The 27,485-nt window shown below is 38.3% G+C and overlaps 1 protein-coding gene across 1 annotated transcript in view; it reads left to right on the plus strand.

Moving 5' to 3' along the window:
* The window catches only part of EFHC2 (EF-hand domain containing 2), a 239,729-nt gene that overhangs the window by 31,358 nt on the left and 180,886 nt on the right, over nucleotides 1-27,485 (plus strand). The window contains 1 exon segment of the mRNA XM_033122963.1: nucleotides 19,401-19,589. Coding sequence (XP_032978854.1) covers nucleotides 19,401-19,589 — 189 coding nt within the window.

Raw genomic sequence — 27,485 nt, forward strand, 5'->3', positions numbered from 1 at the left:
TTTATTGGGGTGACAATTGTTAGTAAAATTACATAGATTTCAGGTGTGCAGTTCTGTATCACATCATCCATAAATCACACTGTGTGTTCACCACCCAGAGTCAGCTCCCCTTCCATCACCATACATTTGATCCCCCTCATCCTCATCCCCCACCCCCCAACCCCTTTACCTTCTGGTAACCACCAAATTACGTTCCCCAGATTAATTTTCAAGCCCGTGGCCATCCTATGGTCACCGATTGCCCTCCAATCCCCTCACCCTCCCCCCCCAACCCCTCCCGCCCATCTAGCAACCCTCAGTTTTTCCTCATTGTCTCCCAAACTGTTTCTGATTAGTTCATTCACTTATTCTTTTCTTTAGAATCCGCAAATAAGTGAGATCATATGGTACTTATCTTTCTCTGTCTGACTTATTTCACTTAACATAATGTTCTCTAGATCCATCCATGTTGTTGCAAATGGTAAGATTTCTTTCTTCTTTATGGCTGCATAATACTCCATTGTACAAATGTACCACAGTTTCTTAATCCAGTCATCTACCGATGGGCATTTTGGTTGTTTCCATGTCTTAGCTATTGTGTATAGTGCTGCAATAAACATAGGAGTGCATAAAGATTTTTGAATTGAAGTTTTGGATTTCTCCGGATAGATACCTAGGAGTGGAATTACTGGATCATAAGGTAGTTCCATTTTCAGATTTTTGAGATACCTCCATACTGTTTTCCATAGCGGCTGCACCAGTCTGCAATCCCACCAACAGTGCACAAGCGTTCCCTTTTCTCCACATCCGCGCCAGCACTTGTTGTTTGTTGATTTATTGATGATAGCCATTTTGACTGGGGTGAGGTGGTATCTCATTGTGGTTTTTATTTGCATTTCTCTGATGGTTAGTGAGGTTGAGCATTTCTTCATATGTCTGTTTGCCATCTGTATGTCCTTTTTAGAAAAATGTCTCTTCAAGTCCTCTGCCCATTTTTTAATTGGATCGTTTGTTTTTTTGGAGTTGAGTTTAGTGAGTTTTCCATAGATTTGTGATATTAATCCCTTATCAGATATATCATTGGCAAATATCTTTTCCCATTCAGTAGGATCCCTTCTTGTTTTATTGATGGTTTCCTTTGCTGTGAAAAAACTTTTTAGTTTGATATAATCCCACATGTTTATTTTTTCTCTTAGTTCCCTCGAGCGAGGGTATATATCAGTAAAAATCTTACTCCGGTTAATGTCTGAGAAGTTTCTTCCTATATTTTCTTCTAGGTATTTTATGGTTTCAGATCTTACATTTAAGTCTTTAAGCCATTTTGAATTTATTTTTGTATATGGTGTAAGGAGGTGGTCCAACTTCATTTTTTTGCATGTGTCTGTCCAGGTTTCCCAGCACCATTTATTGAATAGACTGTCATTACTCCATCGTACATTCTTGCTTCCATTGTCGTAGATTAAATGGCCATATAGGCGTGGATTTATTTCTGGGCTCTCTATTCTGTTCCATTGATCTATGTGTCTGTTTTTATGCCAGTACCATGCTGTTTTGATTACTGTAGCCTTGCAGTATAATTTGAAGTCAGGTATTGTTATACCTCCCACTTTGTTCTTATTTCTCAAGATTGCCTTTGCTATTCGGGGTCTTTTATGGTCCCATATAAATTTTAGGATTATATGTTCTATTTCTGTGAAAAACGACGTTGGCAGTTTGATAGGAATTGCATTGAATATGTATATTGCCTTAGGCAGTATGGACATTTTAACTATATTAATTCTTCCTATCCATGAACATGATATGTGTTTCCATCTATTTATATCTTCCTTCATTCCTTTCTTCAGTGTCTTATAATTTTCTGAGTATAGATCTTTTACTTCTTTGGTTAAATTTATTCCCAGGTATTTTATAGTCTTTGGAGCGATTGTAAATGGGATTGTTTTTTTAATTTCTCCTTCTGATGTTTTATTATTGGTATATACAAATGCAGCTGATTTCTGAATATTAATTTTGTATCCTGCTACTTTACTAAATTCATCTATCCGCTCTAATAGCTTCTTGGTGGAGTCTTTAGGGTTCTCTATATATAGTATCATATCATCTGCATACAATGATAACTTTACTTCCTCCTTACCAATCTGGATGCCTTTTATTTCTTTTTCTTGTCTGATTGCTGTGGCAAGAACTTCCAGAACTATGTTGAATAGAAGCGGAGATAGTGGGCATCCTTGCCTTGTTCCTGATCTTAGGGGGAATGGTTTTAGCTTTTCCCCATTGAATATGATGTTAGCTGTGGGTTTGTCATATATGGCCTTTATTATGTTGAGATAAGATCCCTCTATTCCCACTTTCTTAAGGGTTTTTATCATAAATGGCTGTTGGATTTTATCAAATGCTTTTTCTGCATCTATTGATATGATCATGTGATTTTTATTTTTCATTTTGTTAATGTGGTGTATCACATTAACAGATTTGCGGATCATATATTTGATCCCCTTCACCCTCATCTATGACCCCCCCTTCTCCTTTACCCTCTGGTAACCACTAAACTATTTTCTGTGTGTATGAGCTTTGTTTCTTCATTTGTTTTTCTTGTTCTTTTGTTCTTTTCAGCTTTATATACCAATATTAAGTGAAATCATATGGTTCTCTACTTTTTCTGTCTGACTTACTTCGTTTAGCATTATAATCTCAAGATTCATTCATGTTGTTGCAGATGGCGTTATTTCATCTTTTCTTATGGCAGAATAGTATTCCATTGTGTATATATACCACAACTTCTTTATCCAATCATCTATCGAGGGATACTTTGGTTGTTTCCATGTCTTGGCCACTGTAGATAAAGCTGCAATGAACATTGGAGCACATATATCATTACAGATAAATGTTTCCAGATTTTTTCGGTAGATACCAAGAGAGGGATTGCTGGCTCATATGGTAATTCTATTTTGAATTTTTCGAGGAATCTCCACACTGCCTTCCATAGCGGCTGCACCAATCTGCATTCCCACCAACAATGTCTTTCCTTTTTCTCCACAGCCTCTCCAACACTTATTTTTCTTGTTGATGATAGCCATTCTAACTGAAGTGAGGTGATATCTCATTGTGGTTTTTATTTGCATTTCTCTGATGATTAGTGATGTTGAACATTTTTTCATATGTCTATTGGCCATTTGTATGTCCTCCTTGGAGAAATGTCTGTTTAGGTCCTCTGCCCATTTTTTAAATTGGATTGTTTGTGTTTTTGTTGTTGAGTTGTATGAGTTCCTTATATATTTTGGATATTAGCCCCTTATCGGAGATGTTGTTTGCAAAAATCTTCTCCCATTTGGTTGGTTGCATCATTATTTTGTCAATGGTTTCTTTTGCTGTGCAGAAGCTTTTTAGTTTGATAGAATCCCATTAATTTATTTTAGCTTTTTTTCCCCTTGCCTTTGAAGTCAAATTCATAAAATGCTCTTTGAACCCAAGGTCTATAAGTTTAGTACCTATGTTTTCTTCTATGCAGTTTATTCTTTCAGGTCTTATGTTTAGGTCTTTGATCCATTTTGAATTTATTTTAGTACACGGTGAGAGATAGCAGTCTAGTTTTATTCTTTTGCATGTGTCTTTCCAATTGTCCCAGCATCATTTATTGAAGAAGCTTTCTTTTCTCCATGGTATGTTTTTTGCTTCTTTGTTGAAAATTATCTGTCCATGTGTCGGTTTATTTCTGGCTTGTTGATTCTATTCCATTGGTCTGCGTGTCTTTTTTTCTCCCAGTACCATACTGTTTTGATTATTGTTGCCCTGTAGCACAAGCTGAAGTCGGGGAATGTGATACCTCCAGCATTGTTCTTTTCTCTTAGGATTGCTTTCGCTATTCGGGTTCTTTTGTGGTTCCACACAAATCTATTGATTTTTTGTTCTATTTCTTTAAAAAGTGCTGTTGAGATTTTGATGGGGATTGCATTAAATTTGTATATTGCTTTGGATAATATAGCCAATTTAACTATGTTGATTCTTCCAATCCATGAATACGGAATGTCTTTCCATTTCTTTGTGTCTTCTTCAATTTCTTTTAAACATGTCTCATAGTTTTCAGTGTATAGGTCTTTCACATTCTTTGTTAAGTTTTTCCTTAGATATTTTATTCCTTTTGTTACAATTGCAAAAGGAATTGGTTTTTTAAATAAATTTCTTTTTCTGATGTCTCATTGTTGGTATATAGGAATGCAATGGACTTTTGTTCGTTGTTTTTGTAGTCGGCAACTTTACTGTATTCGTTTATTGTTTCTAACAGCTTTGTGATGGAGTCTTTAGGGTTTTCTGTATATAGCATCATGTCATCTGCAAAAAGTGACAATTTAAGTTCTACGTTCATTATTTAGATGCCTTTTATTCCTTTCTCTTGCCTGATTGCTCTGGCTAGGACTTCCAATACTATATTGAAAAGCAGAGGTAATAGGGGACAGCCCTGTCGTGTTCCTGAATGTAGAGGAAAGGGCTTCAGTTTGACACCATTAATTATGAGATTAGCTGAGGGTTTGTCATATATGACCTTTATTACATTAAGGTGTTTTCCTTCTATACCTATTTTATTAAGTGTTTTAATCATAAATGGATGTTGTATTTGTCAAGTGCTTTTTCTGCATCAATTGATATAATCATGTGGTTTTTGTCCTTTATTTTGTTTATGTGATGTATCATATTGATGGACTTGCGTATGTTGAACCATCTTTGTGCCCCTGGAATGAACCCCACTTGGTCATGATGAATAATCTGTTTAATGTATTGTTGCATTCGATTTGCTAGAATTTTGTTTAGGATTTTTGCATCTGTATTCATCAGAGATATTAGTCTGTAGTTTTCCTTTTTTCTGCTATCCTTACCAGGTTTTGGTATCAGGGTAATGTTGGCCTCATAAAATGAGCTAGGGAGTACTGTCTCTTCTTCAATTTTTTGGAAGAGTTTGAGCAGGATAAGTATTAGATCCTCTTTGGATGTTTGGTAGAATTCACTAGTGAAGCCATCTGGTCCAGGACTTTTGCTTTTGGGAAGGTTTTGGATGACTGATTCAATTTCCTTACTGTTGATTGGTCTGTTTAGATTTTCCAGTTCTTCGTGATTCCACCTAGGAAGGTGATATGTTTTTAAGAACATGTCCATTTCTTCTAGGTTATTGAATTTGGTGGCATATAGCCCTTCATAGTATTCTTGGATAATCCTTTGTATTTATGTGGCATCTGTGGTAACTTCCCCTCTTTTATTTCTGATTTTGTTTATTAGTGTCTTTATTTTAGTGAGTCTAGCCAAGGGTTTGTCAATTTTATTAACCTTTTCACAGAACCTGCTCTTTGTTTCATTAATTTTTTCTGTTGTCTTTTTGTTCTCTATTTCATTTAGTTCTGCTCTGATTTTTATTTTTTTCTTCCTTCTGCTGACTTTGGGTTTCATTTGTTCTTCTTTTACTAGTTCTTTAAGGTGTAATGTTAGGTTATTTATCTGTTTTTCCTTTCATGAGATACACATTTCCCTCTGAAAACTACTTTCACTGCATCCCAAAAATTTTGGTAGGATGTATTTTCATTCTCATTTGTTTCTATGTATCTTTTGATCTCTCCTGTAATTTCTTCTTTGACCCGGTCGTTTTTTAAGAGTATGTTGTTTAATCTCCACATATTTGTGTGTTTTTTCTGCTTTCTTTTCCCAGTTGATATCCAATTTCAAAGCCTTGTGATCAGAAAATATGTTTGGGATGATTTCAATCTTCTCTAAATTTGCTGAGGCTTCTTTTATGTCCCAATATATGCTCTATCCTTGAGAATGTTCCATGTACACTTGTAAAGGTGTATAGTCTGATGTTCTCGGATGAAGTACTCTATAAATGTCACTTATGTCCATTTCACCTAATGTGTCATTTAGAGCTGATGTCTTTATTTATTTCCTGTTTGGATGCTCTATCCGTAGCTGTCAATGCTGTATTTAGGTCCCCTGCTATAATTGTCTTCTGGTCAATTTCTCCCTTTAGTTCTGTTAGTAGTTGCTTTGTATATTTCAGCGCTCCCTGATTGCGGGCATAAATATGTTTTTTGTTATGTTTTTTGTTGTATTATCCTCTTTATCATTTTGAAATGTCTATGTTTGTCTCTTGTAACCTTTTTTATCCTGAAGTCTGTTTCATCCGATATCAGTATAGCTACACCTGATTTTATCTGAATACCATTTGCTTGGAGTGTCAATTTCCACGCATTCACTTTGAGTCTGTATTTGTCCTTGTAGCTGAGATGTGTCTCTTGCAGTGTGTTTGGGTTTAGTTTTTTGATCCAATCTGTTACTCTTTGCCTTTTCATTGGTGAGTTCAGTCCATTTATATTTAGGGTGATTATTAATATATGAGGATTTTCTATCATTCTATCTTTGATTTTCTTGTAGGACTGTGTCTCCCTTGTTTCTTTGCCTTTTTGTTGCTGTCTATTATTTCAGTGTAGTGGTATTCTATTGCTTTTTCCTGTTTCTTCTTTTTTATGTCATATATTGCGGTTCTCGATTTTTTTTTGAGTGGTTACCATTAAGTTCATGTAAAAGAAAGTTTCATATTTAGAGTATTTCATTTTCTTCAGTATTTTTACTTTCTCCATTCCCTTGTGCTGGTTCAGACCTTTACTCTCTCTCCTATTATGTTTTTGTTGTCACAGATTTTCCGTGTTTGTGCTGTGAGTTGATTTCTGTGCTGCAGTTGCAAGCTGTCTTTTTCCTCTTTTTTTTTTTAAGCATTTTTTTCCCTTCTTTTCCCTGAATGTTACATTTAAGTGTATAGTGTCTTGTTTCGTGTAGGGTATATCTTTTTCCATCCTTTTACTTTCAATTGATCTATGTCATTGAATTTGATATGAGTTTCCTGTGAATGGCATGTAGTTGGTCATGCTATTCTAATCCACTCTGCAAATCTCTTTTGATTAATGTGTTTAGATCACTTGCATTTATGGTGATTATTGATATGCTAATGCTTATGTCTGACATATTATTATCTATTTTCTGCCTTTTCCTTTGTTTCTCTTTTCTTGTCTTCCCTGTGGGATACTGGAATATTTTTTTAGGATTCCATCTTGGTTTATTTATAGTGTTTGTCAGTGTATCTCAGTGTAGTTCTCACAGTGGTTGTTATAGATGTTACAGTATGTATGTGTAGACTTCTGTAGACTGTGGTTGATTACTATTAGTGTTTTACCACTTGAAATGAAGTGCAGAAACCTCATTCCCACCTAGGTCCCTATATCTTTCCCACTTTTAAATACAGTTTTCATGAGTATCAGATTGTTATAAGTTCTGTTTTAATCCTTACTCTTCTGGGGTCAGGGACTGTTGATGAAGATGGGACTGTCGATGAAGATGTTCAGATTCCAGTCCTAAAAGATACTGAGCACAATTACACAATTACCACCCTCTCCTACCCTTGGGCTTCTATCATTCACTGTCCTCACAACTATGGGACGAGGTTGCCTCGGTCCCTGTAAGTCTCTAGCAATTTACCCAGTATAGTTGGAAGCTGTGTTGTCTTGTATCCCACCTTTCCACTCTGACCCACGATTTTGGAATCCATAGGTCCTACCCTTAGTGGTCCATGGTCTCTAAAGCCTACAGACTCTTTGCTGGGTGGGAGAAAGAAGTGACATGAGACTGTTGCACGTACTTTGTTTTCTGGTGTCAACTTTTTTGACCATAAGTTTCCATCAGATGCTATTATAGCCAGTGTGTTATTACAGGTGTGCCGAACTTCAATGTTATGAGGAGCTCACTTCAGCCTACCTACCCCTGACTCTCAATCTCTCTCTCTCTCTCTCTCTCTCTCTCTCTCACCCTCACCTCCATCCCATGAAAAATTCTCTAGTTTTACCTTGAGGTAGACTTTCCTTCATAATATCCATAACGAAGGTAGTGGGCCAGATCATGAACTCCTGGTTTCCATATGAAGACGAACTGTCCATGTGTATACAACTCACAGCTGCCTTTAGCTTTTCTGTTCTTCTGGTCTCAGTGGAACCAGTTGCCCCTCTGTACAAATTCTAAAATTAATCTCAAATGGATTCCTTAAGTCAGTGAAGGTGATACATTTTACTAATATTTGTTGCACTCAAAGTTTTTTGTTTATTTATTTATTTATTTATTTGCACTCAAAGTTTGAGAAGAGATTTATTTTCTTCAATGTATAAAGTACCCTGTAGATCACTTAATAATAATATTCTGTAAAAAAGTATTAAAGCACAGCTTTTAGAGACTAAATCCATTACTTTGTAATGCATTCTACTGCAATGGCATACCTGACCAGTAGAGGCTTAAACAAGCAGGGATTTATTTTTTTCACCAAGCAGGAAGTTTGGAGGTAGGTGACTGCTGGCATACATTTAAAGGCTTAGCTTTGTCTGCACCAGCATCTCTGAAGTCCTTTCCACATTGCTGCCCATGATCCCAAGTTGGATGCTGCAGCTCCTGGCATCATGTATACATCTGAAGACAAGAAGAGATGAGCTAGGGACAGCATCACCTGAATTTTTCCCTTGGCTCAAGAGGACAGGAGCCTTTTCCAGAATCCCAGAACAGACTTCTGAAAAAGAGACTGAGGAAACAAGTGGAGTATTTGGCCTTTTCTGACTTCTGAATGGAGACGGGCAAGGAAGAAGGAATTTGGGAATGGATGTAGTAATCAGCTGCAATGAGTCAGTGATTTTAACTGACTTGACGAAGTCTTTAGAATTCTTTTTATTGATTGGTGCTTTGAGTTGAATTATTTAGAAGAAAAAAATCAGAGTTTTCTGAGGAAGGCACTGTATATCTCTCTAGATTGTATTAATTTAAATTTTATTTTCCACTCTACTGATTTAAATACGTTATTAAATATATAACACCAATCTTATTGTTAGAATGAGTTGATGGCTAAGAATCATTAGCACAATACTTTTCCAGGTTAGGTTTGGAAAGAGAAGAAAATTAGCTTAAAAATGTTTGAAGTTTTTTTGTCATGGATTTTTAACATTTTTACATTTGGGGTATCTTTTTGAGTAGTTTAGCTTTATCAATAAGTAATGATAGCTTTCTTGCTCTTACGGTTCTGAACTCTAAGATCCCACTATACCCGAAGCAATTTTGTTGTTATTTTCTCTGGGAGGTTCACAATGTTTGCTGAGTGACTTCTTTTTCTCTGTAAAAGTACAGAAAAGAAGAAAAGAGAAAATGAATTTCTAAAATAAATATGATATGAAGGGAGAAAAAAAACTATTCATGGAACAGAAGCAAACTAGTCCTAAACCTGATCAGGCAGGAATATCTAAGAATGATAGTTACAGGTAATTCTATATCATATTTTCCACTAACCTCAAGAAGTACCGTGTTTCCCAGAAAATAAGACCTAGCTGGACAATCAGCTCTAATGCGTCTTTTGGAGCAAAAATTAATATGAGACCCGGTCTTATTTTACTATAAGACTGGGTCTTATATAATATGATGTGATATAATATAATATAATGTAATACCGGGTCTTATATCAATTTTTGCTCCAAAAGGCGCATTAGAGCTGATTGTCCAGCTAGGTCTTATTTTCGAGGAAACAGGGTAGTTAGAAAAGTATTGTTAATGTACATTGAAATGTTAAATGTTAATTGGCTCTCTTCAGTTCCCAAATTTCCAGTAACTGCTGGTGGCTATAAAAGGGTTTCTACATCACTCTCTAATATATGTCCCACTTTAAGGGGTTGAGTCTAGGTACAATGATCTGATCTAATCCCTCCCTTCCAGGTCATGGTGGTCATTTTCATTAATACGTTTGTCAAAAGCAAAAGTATCGATTCAACCCTGATGATTTAATCAAGGGAAGACCTATTACTTTTCTCTGAAAGGGCACAAACAATGCAAGGCCTAATGCTTAAGGGCTCAGGTATTGAGTTTACCTCTTGAATTCATCACCTATACCAGTTGAGTAAGCTTGGGAAAATTACTTAAACTCTGTGCCTGAGTCTCGCCATCTATAAAATAGAGATAATGATAAAACCTATTCAGAGATTTGCTCTGAGAAATTAAAAGAATTTAATGCTTCTAAAGTACTTAGAACAGTGCTACATATATTAGCTATTATGGCTACCAGAATCATATTCACATCTGCAAAGATAGACTTCTAGCTCATGGTGGCCCTAATGAGCTGTCAGGTTCTTACCAAGCACCTCACTCTTCCTGCCTTTGTCATATGGTTGTTAAGCATCTGGGCTATGGAATTCTCCCTAGAAAGAAACAAAGAGACTCTGATGTGCTTTGAAAGAGAGGTTATAAATGGATAAACAACTCGTGCTGATGACTATAGCCTGATTCTCAGTTTGGGTTAGCTTTATGGTTTCTGTAGCGGTCCTGACAAATTATTGATTATTCATTAATCAATCCAACCATGTGATAAAATTGCTGTTCCAATCTTTAGCAACATGGAAGAGGTGGTGATAATCAGCTATCGATTAATGTGAAACATCAAGGAGAGTCTGAATTTGGTTGCTGTTTTTTCAATAGTTGTGTCATAAATGCGATAGGATCTAGAAGTTGAGATATCAAGGAGTGCTGGATCTGGGGATAGTATGTAACTGACTTTATTATTTGCTAAGACATTTGTCTAATTTCTTTGGACTTAGACTGAGCAACATTTCACAGTCACCAGGTCAAAGGGCTGGTTGACATGTGATCCTAAGAGATTATAATGTAGCAAATATCAGCTTGTGTGTTTGTGTCAGGAGGAGAAAACATTTGAAACAGGTACCTTATGGACTTTTACATCATACCAAACAAATCCTCAAGCAATTAGTTTCTAAGGTATTGAATTTTGAATTGAAATTTCAAGTTAATACTCCAGTAGTACAGAAATGGAATTTTGCTTGCTGTGCTGATTAGAATGACAGTAGAAATTGGCATTACTGAACTTTAAAGAAGTGTGTGTCTGTGTGTGTGTGTGTGTGTGTGTGTGTGTGTGTGTGTTTTGTTGTTTTTGGTTTGAATGTGTGAATTCATAACTCACAAACCAAAAGTTTTGGAAAGGTTTTAGTAATAGTTCCTTTCATGCTAAAGTATTCTTTCTAAGAGTTAGGTCTGGCTAATTTTATTTTATTTAGCAAAAAATTGGAAATACTTAGGAAGTTATCTAGCTAATACTCTTTGGATAGAGAAATTGCTTATCAATTTAGCAGGAACTTGATTGAACTACCTTCTGAATTTTATATATTGTGGTTTCTCCTCAATTTTCATAGCACTAGTGGATTTTACGTTTAAAATAAAAAGGCCCTGTTGTGTGGTATTCTTAGTCATTGTGACTACCTGGATAAAAATGTGCTGACAAGACTTCATAGCAGTCGCGTATGTATATGGGTGGGTTGACAGGTATACCTCATTTACCCTTTGCTTCTTCCAGTTCCTTTTCTTCCCCTTGCTGTTGTGATGGTGACCAAGAAAGGAAGGGCTAGTCTTATTGAGGGTGCTTCAGGCGCAATCCACTACTTTAGTCTCCTTCAGCAATTTCAGACATGAGAAACAGCCTGTGCTGCTAGAACCATGCTTGGGAGCTGTGCAGTATGTAGGCTAAGGAGCCAGGTGGTGGAAGTACTTTGTCCTCCTTATTATTTTTCCTCTTCCTCCCTTCCCCCCCCAACTTTCAAAGTGGAAGTGAGGCTGACATAAAACTTTTAAGTCACCCTCTAATCAATCTTTCTTAATACATCCAATCACAGATGTTGATTTTTTTACTTGATGTCCACTATAGCGGTGCTATTCAGAGTGTGATGTGTGTTTGTGACATTGGGAGTGTTTAGAAACTTACATAGTAATTTGACTTGATATGCTATATAGAAACTTATATAGCAATTTGCCATGATATCTAAGGTATGATCAGTGGGCTTGTAAGTTTTTATGTCATTGTTTTTTATTTCAATTTATTGTAATTTATTGCATATTACAAAAGTATCAGTCTAAAATGATTTGGGAAAACAAACAATCAAACTTGCCCTTCCTCAAACATAGAGTGTCCCTGTTTTATAGGATGTTCCTTTCTTTCCATTTCCATTGTCTTCACCCTTGTGCAGGCCTTTTTTACCTTGTGTGTGTCTGCTTAGCTATGTTAGCAGCTTGTCTAGTCTGCTTGTCTTTCACCTCTCATTCCAACCCATCATATTTTTAAATGTTAGGTGCAAAGAAGTGAATTAATTCTATTCCTCCATTTCTGGCACAATATCATCATTAATCTGTGCAAGGTCTCTCTCATGTTTTATGTAATTTTATTCCTCATCATTCCCTAATCTCATTCCCTCTCCACTTTATGTAGGCTTCCATACAAATATCTTTGTACATTCTTGAATTTGTATGTATCCTTATAAAATATGTAGCATTTAAAAAATATATAAATTATATTGTGGGCCATATATATAATTTATTTTTCACCTGACAATATGTTTTAAGGATCTGTCTGTGTTGCTGCATGCACATCTGATGCTATGGAATGAATTGTGTCCCTCCGAAATTTATATGTTGCAGCCCTAATGTGATGGCATTTGGACATGGGGCCATGGGAGGTAATTAGGTTTTAAATGAGGTCACGAGGGTGGGGCCCCCATGATGAAACTAGTGCTCTTATTAAGAAGAGATACCAGAGAGGTTGCTCGCGCTCTCTCTCTCTCTCTCTCTCTCTCTCTCTCTCTCTCTCTCTCTCGCGCTCTCTCTCTCTCTCTCTCACTGTCATGTGGGGACACAGTGAGAAGTGGGCAGTCTGCAAGCCAAAAAGAGAATCCTTACTGGGCAACTGAATTGACTAGCACCTTTATCTTGGACATCCAAATCTCTAGAACTGTGAGAAATAAATTCCTGTTATTTAAGCCACCCAGTCCATGCAATTTTATTATGTCAGCCTGAGCTAATACATCTGGTTTATTGCTTCTTAGCAGTGAGGTGAAGTTAACATCCATCATAGTGTACTTACCCATTAAACCATATATTCTTATCCATTCCATCAACACGGATGTCTATGTTGCCACCAACTTCCCCAGAATATCATGACACATCCTCATATATATCTATGTATTGGCTACCATGAAAATTTCTCTGAGATATGTAACCAGGAGTGAGATTCTTGAATCAGAAGGAATACACATCCCAATTTTTCCTAGTACTACATTGCTTCCCAAAATGACAGTTAACTTCCCCATCAACAAAATACTAGTATTCCTGTTTCCCTATATCCTCTCCAACCTTTGATATCATCCAGCTTTCTAATTCTTGCCATTCTTTTTTTTTCCACAAGATTTTTATTAAAATATAGCTAACATACAATATTATATTAGTTTCAGGTGTACATCATAGTTATTCAACAGTAACCACCTGGCACTATACAGAGTTATTACCTCATTATTGATTATATTCCCTATGCTAAAGAAGTGATCACCATGATAAGTCCAGCGACCATCTGACACTGTACCACGCTATCACAATATTATTGACTATATTCCCTATGCTATACATGACATCCCTAAGACTTATTTATTTTATACCTGGAAATTTGAACCTCTTATTCTTCTTTATCTTACCCCCTCTTTTTAATTTTCCAATTAGAGTTTGCATTCAATATTATTTTATATTAGTTTCAGGTATACAGCATACTGGTTAGACATTTATTTAGGAAGTGATCTCCCTGACTAGTACCCACCTGGAACCATACATAGTTATTACCATATTATGGATTATATTCCCTATACTTCACATCCCTGTGACTATTTTGTAACTACCAATTTGTATTTCTTAATCTCTCCACCTTTTTCACCTTGCCCCCAACCCCCGTCCCATCTATCACCCAGATAAATCTAGTGCCCATCTGACACCATACATTGTTACAATATTATTGACTATATTCCTTATGCTATACCCTACATCCCCATGACTACTGCATATCAACCAATTTGTACGTCTTGATCCCTTCCCTTTTCACCTATCTCCAACCCCCTCCCATCTGGCAATCAACCAAATGTTCTCTGTATCCATGAGTCTGTCTCTGTTTCATTTATTTTGTTCTTTAGATTCCACCTATAAGTGAAATCATGACATTTGTCTTTCACTGTCTGATTTACTACACTCAGCCCAGTATCCTCTGGGTCCATCCATGTTGTCGCAGATGGCAAGATTTCATTCTTTTTTATAGCCGAGTAATATTCCATTGAATATATGTACCACTTCTTTATCCATTCATCCATTCAGGGACACCCAGGTTGCCTTCATATCTTGGCTTATGTAAATAATGTTGCAGTGAACATATGGATGAGCATGTCCCCTTGAAGTAGCATTTTCAGTTTGTTTGGATAAATACCCAGAAGTGGAATTACTAGGTCCTTTTCAGTCTCTTGTTATAGTCTTTGTTTTAAAGTCTGTTTTGTTTGCTATAAGTATTACTACTCCAACTTTCATTTGTATGTTTGTTCCCATTTTCATTAAATATCTTTTTCCATCCCTTTATTTTCAATCTGTGCATCTTTCGATCTGAAGTGAGTCTTTTGTATGCAGCATATGTAAGGGTCTTGTTCTCTTATCCATTCAGCCCCTCTGTCTTTTGACTGGATTATTTAATCCATTTACATTGAAAGTAATTGTTAGGTAGGTAGTTATTGCCATCTTATAGTTCATTTTTTTTTTCATCTTAAAGACGTTCCTCTAACATTCCTTATAATAATGGTTTGATGGTGATGAACACCTTTAGGTTTTTCTTGTCTGGGAAGCTCTTTATCTGTCCTTTGATTCTAAATGATAGTTTTGCTAGGTAGAGGAATCTTGCTTCTAGGTCCTTGCTTTTGATCATTTTGAATATTTCGTGCCAATCCCTTCTGGCTTGCAAAGTTTCTGTTGAGAAATCAGCTGATAGTCTTATGGGAGGTCCCTTGTAGGTAACTAACTGCTTTTCTCTTGGTGCTTTTAAGATTCTTTCTTTGTCTTTAACATTTGCCATTTTAATTATGATGTGTCTTTGTGTTGGCCTCTTTGGGTTCATCTTGTTTGGGACTCTGCACTTTGTGGGCTTGTATATCTATTTCCTTCACCAGGTTAGGGAAGCTTTCTGTCATTATTTCTTCAAATAGGTTTTCAATTCCTTACTTTCTCTCTTTTCTTTCTGGTACCACTATGTTGTGAATGTTGGTATGCTTGAGGTTGTCCCAGAGGGCCCTTCAAGTTTCCTCAATTTTTTGTATTCTTTTTCTTTTAGTTGTTCTGATTGGGTGTTTTTGGCTACCTTATCTTGTAAATTGCTGATTTGATCCTCTGCTTCATGTAATCTGTTGATTTCCTGTAATGTATTCTTCATTTCCATTATTGGATTCTTTTTTTGTGCCTGGTTCATTTTTATGTTTCCTATCTCTTTGTTGAAGTTCTCCCTGAGATCATTGAGCATCCTTATAACCAGTATTTGTAACTCCGTCTGGTAGATTGCTTGTCTTCATTTTGTTTAATTCTTTTTCTGGAGCTTTGTTCTGTTCTTTTATTTGGGACATGTTTCTTAGTCTCCCCATTTTGGCTGCCTCCCTGTGTTTGTTTCTATGTATTAAGTAGGGCTGCTACCGTGTTTCCCCGAAAATAAGACCTAGCTGGACAGTCAGCTCTAATGTGTCTTTTGGAGCAAAAATTAATATAAAACCCAGTCTTATTTTACTATAATACTGGGTCTTATATAATATAATAATATAATATAATATAATAATATAATATAGTATAACATAATATGAGACTTGGTCTTATTTTGCTATAGGACTGGGTCTAATATAATATGATATAATACTGGGTCTTATATTAATTTTTACTCCAAAAAACACATTAGAGCTGATTGTCCAGCTAGGTCTTATTTTCGGGGGAACACAGTATGTCTTCTGGTCTTAGTAGAGTGGCCTTATGAAGTAGGTATGCTGTGGGAGCTCAGTGGCACACTCTAGGTGTGTCCATTGTATGAGTTGTGTGTGACTTCCTCTTAAAGTTTCGCCTTGGTTGATAATTGCACATCAATGTGAGGGACTGACCCTCGGGCTCACTGGTTTTGAAGACTGGCCGTGACTACAGTGGAGGAGTTGTGGTACAGGGGCTGACCCTACAGAGCAGGATCTGCCTCAGCAGGACTCTGGTGCCTGCCCATTCTGTCCCTTGGTTGTATTGTCCTTGGAGGCAGCTGCGTGATGCTCCATCTCATTTAGAAGCTGGCCACTGGCGGCACCATCCCCAGGGATACCTGGGAGGGTACCTGCTACATGTCAAGTTCAGTTGTAGTGAGTGCCCCTCCGGGGCCATCAGGCAGGAGCCGTAAAGAAATCTGCAGATGGCTACCACACGTGCTGTGCTTGGATGCGTCTTGAGAGCCTAAGCCTCAAACCAAGGCCGGCTGCTGCTAGTGCTGGGCTTTGGGCGGCTCAGCCAGAGGTACAGGACACGCTCAAGTCAGCTGCTGCTTGTCTGGGTTCTGAGAGCCTTTGAGAGACCATAGGAAAGTCTGCAGCATGAGCCAAGGCAGGCCGTTTGTTACAAAAAAGCCGCTGGAAGTGGCTTGGGTGTGCCTGAAATTTGGGCAGGGTGGGGTCTCGAAGCACCAGGCCATGACAAATGAATGGCATTAGCCAGTTTGATGGAGACTCAGATATGGTGGCTACCTGTGTCTGCACACAGGGAATGGGGAGGGCTCAAAAAAGAAATAGTGGCCTCCCCCAGCTCCTCCATCCAGGAGAAAGTTGCCCCTCCAGGCCCTGTCCTAAAGCCAGACAACTCAGTTCCCCACCACCCCATATGTCCCTGCCACCTCTCCAGCTGCTGCCCAGTGCTGGAGCTCTGAGCCAGTGATTCTGTCCGTGAGTAAGTCTGTGTGTGGTCCCTTTAAGAGGAGCTGCCCTCTGTCTCATTCGGTCATAATCTCCGCTGGTTTTCACAGCCAGAAATTATGGGGACTTCTCTCCCCAGCACTGGAATCCTGGGCTGGGGAGGGGCTGGGACCCTTCACTCCTCCAAGAGATATCACCAAGTGTGTGTGCAGGTGGGGGTATTGAGGGGCTGGTAGAAGTGTTGGCAATGGATTCTGTAAGGGACAGAGCCAGGCTGCAACTCACCATCCTAACCACTGCCTGTAGCTTTCCTCCCGTAGAGTTCAAGCTGGGCTGTTTATCTGCTCAGTGCGGCTGTTGTGGCCTGGCTCCCTTGGGCAGGGCTGCTCAGGCCCTTCCCCATTCTTCCTGGCTGCCTTCACTTTAAGAGGAAATGAGGCCTTTTCTTTTTAATATTGGGTATTTTAGTTTTTATTTTTATTGAGGTATAATTGACATATTACATTAGGTGCAGGTGTACAATGTAATGATTATATATATATATATATATATATATATATATATGATCACAATAAATCTAGTTAACATCCGTCACCATACATAGTTACAAAATTTTTTTCTTGTGATGAGAACTTTTAATATTTACTCTCTTAGCAACTTTCAAATATACAATACAGTATTATTAACTATAGTCACCATGCTGTAAATAACATCTCATGACTTATTTTATAACTGGAAATTTTTTATAACTTTATTCATTTTGCCCACCACCCCCAACCCTCCACTTCTGGTAACCACTAATCTTGTCTCTGTATCTATGAGCTCAGGGTTTTGTTTTGTTTTGTTTTGTTTCAGGTTCCACTTATAAATGAGATCATACGATATTTGTCTTTCTCTGACTGACTTATTTCACTTAGCATGATGCCCTCAAGGTCTGTCCATGTTTTCACACATTGCAAGATTTCATTCTGTTTTATGGCTGAATAAGATTCCATTATATATACCACATTTTTCTTTGTGCATTCATCCATTGGTGGGCACTTAGGTTGTTTCCATGTCTCGGCTATTGTAAATAATGGTGCAGTGAACACAGGGGATGCGTATATCTTTTCAAATTAGTGTTTTCATTTTCAGATAAATACCCAGAAGTGGAATTACTGGGTCATATGGCAGCTCTAATTTTAGTTTTTTGAGGAGCCTCCATACTGTTTTCCATACTGGCTGCACCAATTTACATTCCCATCAACAGTGCACAAGGTTCCCTTTTCTCCACAACCTCACCAACACTTGTTATTTGTATTTATTTATTTATTTTTTAATTTATTGAGGTGACAATTGTTAGTAAAATTACATAGATTTCAGGTGTATCTAGAGAGGGAGACAAGGGCATGAACTCTGAGAGGGACTTCAGAGTTCAGAGGGAACTCTGAAATGTTTTATTTTTTATACATGGCTGTGGGGTACACAGATGTTCATTATGATAAGATATATGATATTTATTGTATAATATATTATCATGGATATTACATTGTCTGGAATTTGCTACTTATAATTTCCATGTTTATATTATCCATAAATAACACTGTATTTTTAAAAATATTTTCAGGCTTTATATATGTGGAACGATAAAATTTTATGTGCCCTTTTAGTACCTATTGTTTTTGCTTCACATTTTTTTGAGATTTATCCATATCGATACATGTAATTTTAGACCTTTGTATTAATATTCCATTTTATATAAAACAAACACAATTGAGTTATCTTTTCTGCTATTGATGGATATTTAGATTGTTTCTGACTTTTCACTCATTCAAACACTGCTGTAACAAATCATCTGATATATAGCTCCTCCTGCGCAGCACAAAAGATATTTTGGGGTGGACTTGCTAGGCCGTAGGGTACATATATATACCTTTCACTTTGCTAAGCCTTGTCATCTTTCTCCTCAGAGGGAATCTTCTGCTTTACTTTCTTACTAGCAGTGCATGCAAATTGATGTTGGCCCACATCTTTGCCAGCCTTTGGTAGCATTATCTGGACTTTCCTTTCTATGCCCAGATCCCCAGAAAAGATGGGAGGGGAGTGAGCAAGAGGGAGGGCAAGGTTCTATAATTAGGAGGAGAATGTCAGCTCTGAAGAATTTCCTGTTATATTTATTTTAATGAGGAAAAGATTTTATTCTCTATTTGGTGAAAATAATGTTTAGACTTCTGTGGGGAAACTTACATTTTTACTCTGAAGTACAGGAATTTTTTCCCCGTTTGCATTCTTGGCAAATAAGGAGAATAGACTAATTAGCAAGCTAATGTTCTAAGTGTTCACTTGCGGCAATAGTTATTTTTAAATATTTTAAATAGCATGGAACATTAGGTTTATTATTATTGCTTTTCAAAGTTTTGAATTTGTTAAAATAAATTGAATTTAAAATGTGACACAACTTTATGGATAAAGATTGATCATAATTATTTGCCACTGTAATATGTATTCTGTAATGGGAAAAATAAATGATGGTGAATGTGTTTACCTTTTGAAAGAAATAAGTAAAGTCATAAAGGGTAACTTTGGCCATTTTATGTTGTCTCTTGTTCATAGGTAGAAAGGAAGAAGTTTCACAAATCTCAACATTGGGGCTTTTGCAACAATGTTAGCATGCTGGTGAGTGAAAGTAAACCAGGAATAGGTGGAGAACTGCTTGTCCACCAAAAGATGAAGCCTAAATACAGTGTATTTGCTAAAGAAGTGGGAAGTAACACACCATCCTGGGTAGCTTTTGATAAACAGGTAAGTCACATGACATTGGGAAAAATGCAATCTTAAAATGTTACATGTACTAATTAAATATATTTGAGAAAATAAGAGTCCTCAATGTAAACGTTAAGGCTAGTCCTTCTGAAAAGACACATTCAAGAACAAAAGTACCCTAAACAAAGAAAAGTTATCCCTGCTCCAGTTTCTGACCAGGTGCTTCGGTTTAAAGATGCCAAATGTTCACCTTTGTTGGCTAATGCTTATCAACCTTTCTCTCATCTCCTCCCCTGGACAGGATAAGCTGCCCTTCTCTGGACACTAAGAGTCTGGTCAGGCTGATCAGAGGACCAAAGGGTGACATGGCAAGAATCGTAGAAGTGAAGGAAAGAGGTGCTATTATTAGACAAGAGTCTGAACTTTAGTGTGCATGTTTGTACACATAACATACACATATACTGGCATATTGACAGCTGACAAAGGCACTCCATTTGAAAATCTTAAAAAGAAACTAAGGTCAAAGGGGGAAAAAATCCCAAGGTGACCAGTTATTTCCCATAAGGCAGCTGTATGGATATGCTGTGTTTTACGACAACCCTGTATCACCACCCCATGTTCTGTTCTCCAAAAAAGAGCCTGTTATTACATTATTTAGGTCCTGTAATTAAAAAATAATATAGGACTAGATAAAGAATTCAAACCTAGTATGCTGTTTATCAGGTGTTTTTTTTTTTTTAGCAGCCTTAACATAGATCGGTTGGCTCTACTTTGATTCCAATGAAAATGTCTTCCAATTCAGTAGAGTGACATATCCCATGTCATCAGTGTTAGGGTCCATCAATTAGAAGACATATTTTTTTTTGAAGCCCAGTTCTGATACTTAACAGCAATCTAACTGACTGCAGGGAAGCTTCTTTCCCGGGAAGCCATCTCTACATTGAACATGGACCAATATTTCTCCTGTTTTTATTTATTACTATTTTCATTACCTGGCTTAGTGCTGGACCCAGAGTTCAGAAACAATTTCTGGGCTAACTTACTTGGATGCATCACACATGGTTTCCTGGTAATATCAATCTTATAGGTGTTTGCACATCATCATTCTAGAATATTTAATTTGCAAGGGCCAAAGAAAAGATTGTACTTTTACTTCTGTCAAAATGAGGGTTATTTAAAAGAGCTGAGTAGAGTGACAATGACTATCCAACTTTCATGACCCAATCCTCCTAAAAGCCATCATTGTCATTGATAGACTTTTATTGTCACTTGGAATTTTTATAAAAGCAAATTTTTACTCATTTAGAGAGAGCATCAGCTTTCAAAGAATGATAATGATTTTAAAACTCTCAGGTTCCCAAATGGCTTTTAAGATCCAAATTGCATGACCCAATAGCACAAATGCTTTGAACTAGAATGGAGAGATAAACTTTATGGTTGTTTAAAAAAATATGAGGGTTATTTACAATAGTTGAAACTAATCCACTACTGAATAACTAATGTTGTAGCCCACAATATATTAAACTGTTCTTTTGCATTTAGAGCTGAAAATTCCTTTTATTTCATGTTTTTCTCAATATGTGCCTTTCAAGCCTATTTTGCAGCCCTTTAATTACTTATAAAATTATGTAGAATATTTCATGAAGTTGGAATAATTTTAACTTCCAACTACTTGAGAAAATGAAGAGCTGGCTCATTTGAGGCCTAACAAATGCAACATAATTCTTTCAGTTATTTTGTTGGTCAACTTCAATTAAATATTCATTGAGCTTTAAATGAGACACTAAGACTATGAAATATTTACATGCTTTGATGAGATTGTGAAATACAGACTGGATCCTGGTTAATACCCATAGCAAATTATAAAGCACTTTCTAGATTCGTGGTTCAACAAAATAAGTCGATACCTGTTAATCATTTTTCTTGATAATGAGACATTTTCAACTCGTTGCCAGTTTTTCCAATAGCTTTTAATCATAGCTATATATATATATATATATATATATATATATATACACACACACATATATATATAATTACATTCTATATAAAGTTACATAACTATATATATATGTGTATATATATATGTGTGTGTGTGTGTGTATATATATATATATATATATATATATATAGTTACATTCTCAAACAAAAAAGTAGGAATAAAGGCAGTTTCTTGGAAAATATCAAAATTAATATTTGTAGTAGATGCTCTTGGTGCCTACCCATATCCACATTAAGGGTGGCCCCCTGCCCCTGCTGCAACAAATGCTTTGGCAAACTGGTCACATCTGTAACCCACTATGGAGTGTTGCTCTTGGCCAATGGACATTGTATCACCCAGAGAAGCCTGGGAGGTTACCCTGGTCCCTTCATCACAAGGGGTTGATTGATTTGACAAGGGTAAAAAGCTTAGCTTCTTCAAGGCAGGCACCTTTGTATTCTGATATAGGCTCATAGCTCCGTGTATATCCAGCCAAGGCAAAACTTCATGTGAGAATGCATTCTTGCTTGGCTCATTTCCCTTGCCTTGGCTGCTCCGCTCACTCCCTTCCAGGTTTCTCCCATGAGTGTGCCCAACAAACTACATGCATCTAAATCCCTATTTCAGGCTCTGCTTTTGTGGAGCCCAGACTAAGACAACATTCCAGTTTTTATCCGTAATTCTAAAAGTGACCCTCAAAATGCTCTGCTCAGGCCGACCATCAAATTACAAGCAGAGAAGATACAATTTGCAGTCACCAAGAAGAGCCAGCATTTATTATCCTATGTGGCCCCCATGGTAGATATTTCTAGCTGTTCATCTTTTATTCTCCCTCCCCTTCATTCTCACAGAGAACACACCAGTTTTATTCAGGCTGGAGATGTGACCACTTAAAAATATTTACATCCCCAGGCTCCTTGCAGCAAGGGCTGGCTACATGACTCACTTCTGTCCAATGACATATGAGTTAAGGTCTATTGGGTGTGGTTCCTAAGAAAGTTACTTTTCTAATTAAAAGAATTAGGCTCAGTTGGCATGTTTTTCCTGCCCTTGCTCTACCTTTGTTTTCCTGCCTGGAACTAAGACATAATTCTTCAGGGCACAGCAGCCACCTTGTAAGTGCAGCAGAAATAAAGGGGACCCTAGAACCCTACTGATATTATGGCGTCACTGTTATCAGGCCTGGGCTGTCTCTCTCTGAACTTCTTGTTATATGAGGAAAAATCAGCCCCTATGTCAGACGTTCTTAATCCACGGAGGCCTTTGGAATTGTATGAAGGTGTTTTGGATTGTCACAATGACTGGGAGCGGCAGTGGACTAGGGGAAAGTGAGTGAAGCACTTACGTTGGGTACAAAATTTAAGGGGCACCCCAAAACTCAGTAGTCAAACTATGTAATACTTTAATGAAATAGCTTTAAAAAAATCGAAATTTATGCAAAAATTCTTGCCAACATTTCAAATAAAGATAGGGTCAGTACTGCCATGCTGAGCCATATTGGAGCCTGAGCCAATGTCATGCAGGGTGTCAGGCGGGGTCTCAGCTCCCACTCCCCACACGAGAACACAGGACACGGTGAGGCCAAAAAGGAACACCCACGGCGCCATAGATAGGGGAGTCATACCACTACATTCTTGCTGGCGGCTGGGTTGGAGACACAGGAAGCAGGGGCCACACGAAACGCAACCTGCTGTCTGCTTCTCTGACAACCAAACCCACCGTGCTAACTGCAATCCGCTCCTGCTAGCTCAGCCACCATCTTCTTCTAGCCCCCATTTGCTGCTAGCGTAGCCACTGCAGTTATACTCATGGCCAATGGCTCACTGGTTACAGCTGACGGCCAACTAGCCACAGCTGATGGCCATCCAGTCACAGTTGATGGCCATTTACTACCTGAGTGAGCACCTTTCCACGTGAGGGCGAGAGCCTGGAAACTGCACTCCTGGATCTGTCCCCACAGCCAAAAAGGAAAAATCAGTAATACTGAGTCTATCGTTATTTAACATTTTGGCATTTTGATATTTTATTCATGGATTTTTGCATTAATTTTGATGTTTTAAATTGCCTTGCCCTGGGGCCAGCCCTAACCAGAAGGTACTGCTGCTATTGAGCAGCTGGAGGCCAACCATGTATTTTACATTGTGCACTTAGGGACGGAGTCCCAGAGAGCAGTTTCCAGGCTCTCTACCTCACGTGGAAAGGTGCTGGCTTGGGTAGTAGATGGCCATCAGCTATAACCAGTTAGCCATTAACCACTAATATCACTGCCGTGCATACGCTAGCAAGCGCGGATTGCGGCTAGCAAGTGTGGTTAGCAAGCAGATTGTGGATTGCGGATTGTGTGGATCCTACTACCTGTGTCTCGCCTGGCCACCAGCGAGACTGGGGTGCAGGAAGACCCCTCGTTGTGTGGGGACAGAGTCCCAGAGAGCAGTTTCTCGTCTCTTGGCCTCACGTGAAAAGCTGCTGGCTCGGGTTGTAGATGGCCATCATCTGTGACTAGTTGGCCATCAGCTGTTACCGATTAGCCATTAGCCACTGATATAACTGCCGTGGCTGAGCTAGCAGGCCTGGATTGCAGATTGCAGATGGTGCAGATCATGTGGATCCTACTTCCTTTGTCTTGCCCAGCTGCCAGCAAGAATATAGTGGTATGAACCCCCTATCTGTGGCTCCATTCTTGTTCCTTTTTGGTCTCACTATATCCTGCGTTCTTGTGCGGGGAGCGGGAGCTGAGTCCCTGCATGACATTGGGGTACTGGTGGATGTTTCCTTTTGTGTCTTGACCAGCTGCCATCGAGAATATAGTGGTATGACTCCCCTTTCTATGTCTCCATTGTTGTTCGTTTTTGGCCTCACCATTTCCTGTGTTCTTATGTGGGGAGTGGGAGCTGAGTTCCTGTATTACACTGCAATATGGGAAAGACAGTCCCTCACTGGAAAGAATGTTCTACCTAAAATGCCAATACTGCTCCCATTGAGAAACACAGTCCTACTTGCTTAAAAACCCTGGCATTGGGAAGATTTATGCAAATAGCGAAACACAATTTTGCCTGATACTACACCTACTCTCAAATAACCACCAAAGACTAGTGAATTTACTGAGTTCCTTTAAATATAAGCAAGCACATATTCATTCACACCAGTTAGTTCTAGTCAGCATCCCAGCACCTCCATGAGGAAGAAGCAAATGTGGATGATTGTTCTCACTGTATATGAGGAATCATTTACAAGAAGTGGGGCAGGGGCCAGGGTTGAAGGCACTGTAATTGTCATGTAATGTTAACCTTAAAAATTAAATGGCCAGTTATTTTACCAGTAAAAATGAGTTTATTCAGGCACGGTGGAGGAATTAAAACTTGGAGCATGTAAACTATGGCAAATCATAGGCAAGTCTAGAGAACAAAGGAGGGGAGTGTTACTTTATAGAGAAAAGGAGGACGTTAAGGGGTCGTTATGAGTGAAAGTCCATTGGAGAAGAATGAGAGTTCAGGGTGGTGATGACTTCTCATTGTCTGAGTTGTGGCGTTTCTCATTGGCTGGGTGGTTGCTGGTCAAGGAGAAAATCTTCCTTACTACTGTTACTGAAAGACTCAGGTTTGGCTGCTTGCCTCATAAAAGCTAAAGTTGGAGACACAAGGGTTGGTGGAAAGAAAAGGAGGTTTATTCAAAATGCCAGCATTCTGGGAAGGTGGTTGACTCTTGTCTCAAAGGCCATCTTCTCCGTTCCTAGAACAGCCAGACGGTTTCACAGGCACATAAGAAGAGGCAGAATAAAGGAAAGGGGGTGTTAGTCAGGTGATACCTGGATGCTGACATCCGGAAAAATGCATCCTAGTGTCCAGTTTGTTCCGAGATAATGTTATCTGGGACCTGGAAAATTGCAAGGGAGTTACAGCCAGGTTATTGGCGTCTAGAGGTCTAAGGGCTGAAACAGTTTCTTATGGTGATTAACCAGATTAACAAGGTATGTCTGTAACTCTGTGAAAACAGAGCAATTGAATCAGGGAGGAGGGGAAGGAAACAAAGAAAAGAAGAAAAATAAATAAATTAGATTGTTAAATCTTGCAAAATATACTGTCACCCCTACACTCCTGCTGAAGTAAAGTATAACCATGGGAAAACAGAGCATTTGAATCAGAGAGGGGGGTAAGGAAACAAAGAAGAAAAAAGAAAAATAAACTAGATTGTTAAATCTTGCAAAATATACTGTCACCCCTATACTCCTACTGGAGTAGTAAAGTAAGCCTCTTCCTGTTGGGGATTTCATTTCCACTTACCTCTCTGAGCTTCAGTTTTCTTGACTGTAATGTAGGGGTTGGCTAGCTGATCTCTAACAATGTTTTACCACGCCTAAGACTTTAGTCTTAGTCTATGACATTGTGGGGACAGAGTCCCAGAGAGCAGTTTCCAGGCTCTCAGCCTCATGTGGAAAGGTGCTGGCTCGGGTAGTAGATGGCCATCAGCTGTGACTGGTTGGCCTTCAGCTGTTACTGGTTAGTCATTAGCCACTGACATAACTGCTGTGGCTGAGCTAGCAGGCCTGGATTGCAGATTGCAGATGGTGAGGGTCCTGTGGATCCTACTTCCTGTGTCTCACCCGGCCGTCAGCAAGAATATAGTGGTATGAACCCCCTATTCATGGCTCCGTTGTTCCTTTTTGGCCTCACCATATCCTGCATTCTTATGCGGGAAGCGGGAGCTGCATAACACCCTGCGTGACAGACATTTAGTCTGCGACTAAAGGCAAATTCAGCTTGTTCATCTTAGAACAGAGCCCGGACCTTGGATCTCCTGGCCTGGGGCTCTTTCTAATTACACCAGGCACCTAGTGCTTCATTATTAATTGAAATTTGGCATTTAGTAGTTTATGATATGCTATTGTTGCTATCGTATGTGATCTATCATTAGCTGCCATTATAAAAAGTCAGACTAGTTAGACATTTTCAAATGACTGAATGTTTTTATGTGACTTTTATCTGGATGTTAAGCACCATTTACATCGACTCTACAATTATGCTCTCATTTCATTTCATTTCATCTGTCAATGGGTCCTAGTTAGCCTAATTTGTTTGCTATTTTGCAGATGACTCTATTATAGTAAGTGGCAGGATAAAGGTTGATCCTATGGGGTATGCATGCATTTAAAATGTATTTAAATTTAAATGTATTATAATTTCATTTTTCCCATGTATTGTAAACATAATAATTATAATCAAAACGACTGACCACAGAACTAGAATTTTAATAACTTTGCATTCATTGACATTGGGTTTGTGCCAAGTTGATTATTTGTATAGTACTGTGTGAATCTATGCTTTGAACAAAGTAAAAATAAATTTGTAAAATATAGTTTGATCTCTTAGGTCACCTTGATTTTTTTTTTTAATTGAACAAGTTGGTTTATTACTCATTGCAATGAGGGAAGACACACACCCTGAGTAACCATGGGATGTCTAAGTAAGCAGGTGTTAGAAAAGACTTATTATAGGATTTGGGCTTGTGTTAGGTAATTTTGGGGAGGGCTTAAGGAATTGGAGCCTTGCTCTGGATTGGTTGCTATCCAGAGGTGGGGGTGCTTCTATGATTGTGTGTCTTAATAAATCTCACTTATAGTGAGAGCAGAGTAGAGCGAGGCTACAACTGTAATTGAGAGAGAAGCAGCCATCACTCCTGTGAGCGAGGAGAGGGGCATGTTTGACATTTTGTGCCTTGGACAGTGTTCATGTTCTGTCTGTGTTCAGATGTGGTTATGGAGTGGTCTTGTTTTTGTCTTGATCCATTGTGGTCACAGACTGGCCTTGTCTGAGATTGATACTCAACAGAAGAACACCAAGGCCTTGCTGTGGCTGCCCGCTCAGCTTGTAGCAGCACCAAGGCTAGCTGATAGTGCCAGGCTGGCTCCTGGATATCAAGGGCTGCTTTTCTCTTTCTCACCCAATACTAGCCAAAAA

This window comes from Rhinolophus ferrumequinum, chromosome X (assembly GCF_004115265.2).
Source record: "Rhinolophus ferrumequinum isolate MPI-CBG mRhiFer1 chromosome X, mRhiFer1_v1.p, whole genome shotgun sequence".
Classification (NCBI taxonomy): Eukaryota; Metazoa; Chordata; class Mammalia; order Chiroptera; family Rhinolophidae; genus Rhinolophus; species Rhinolophus ferrumequinum.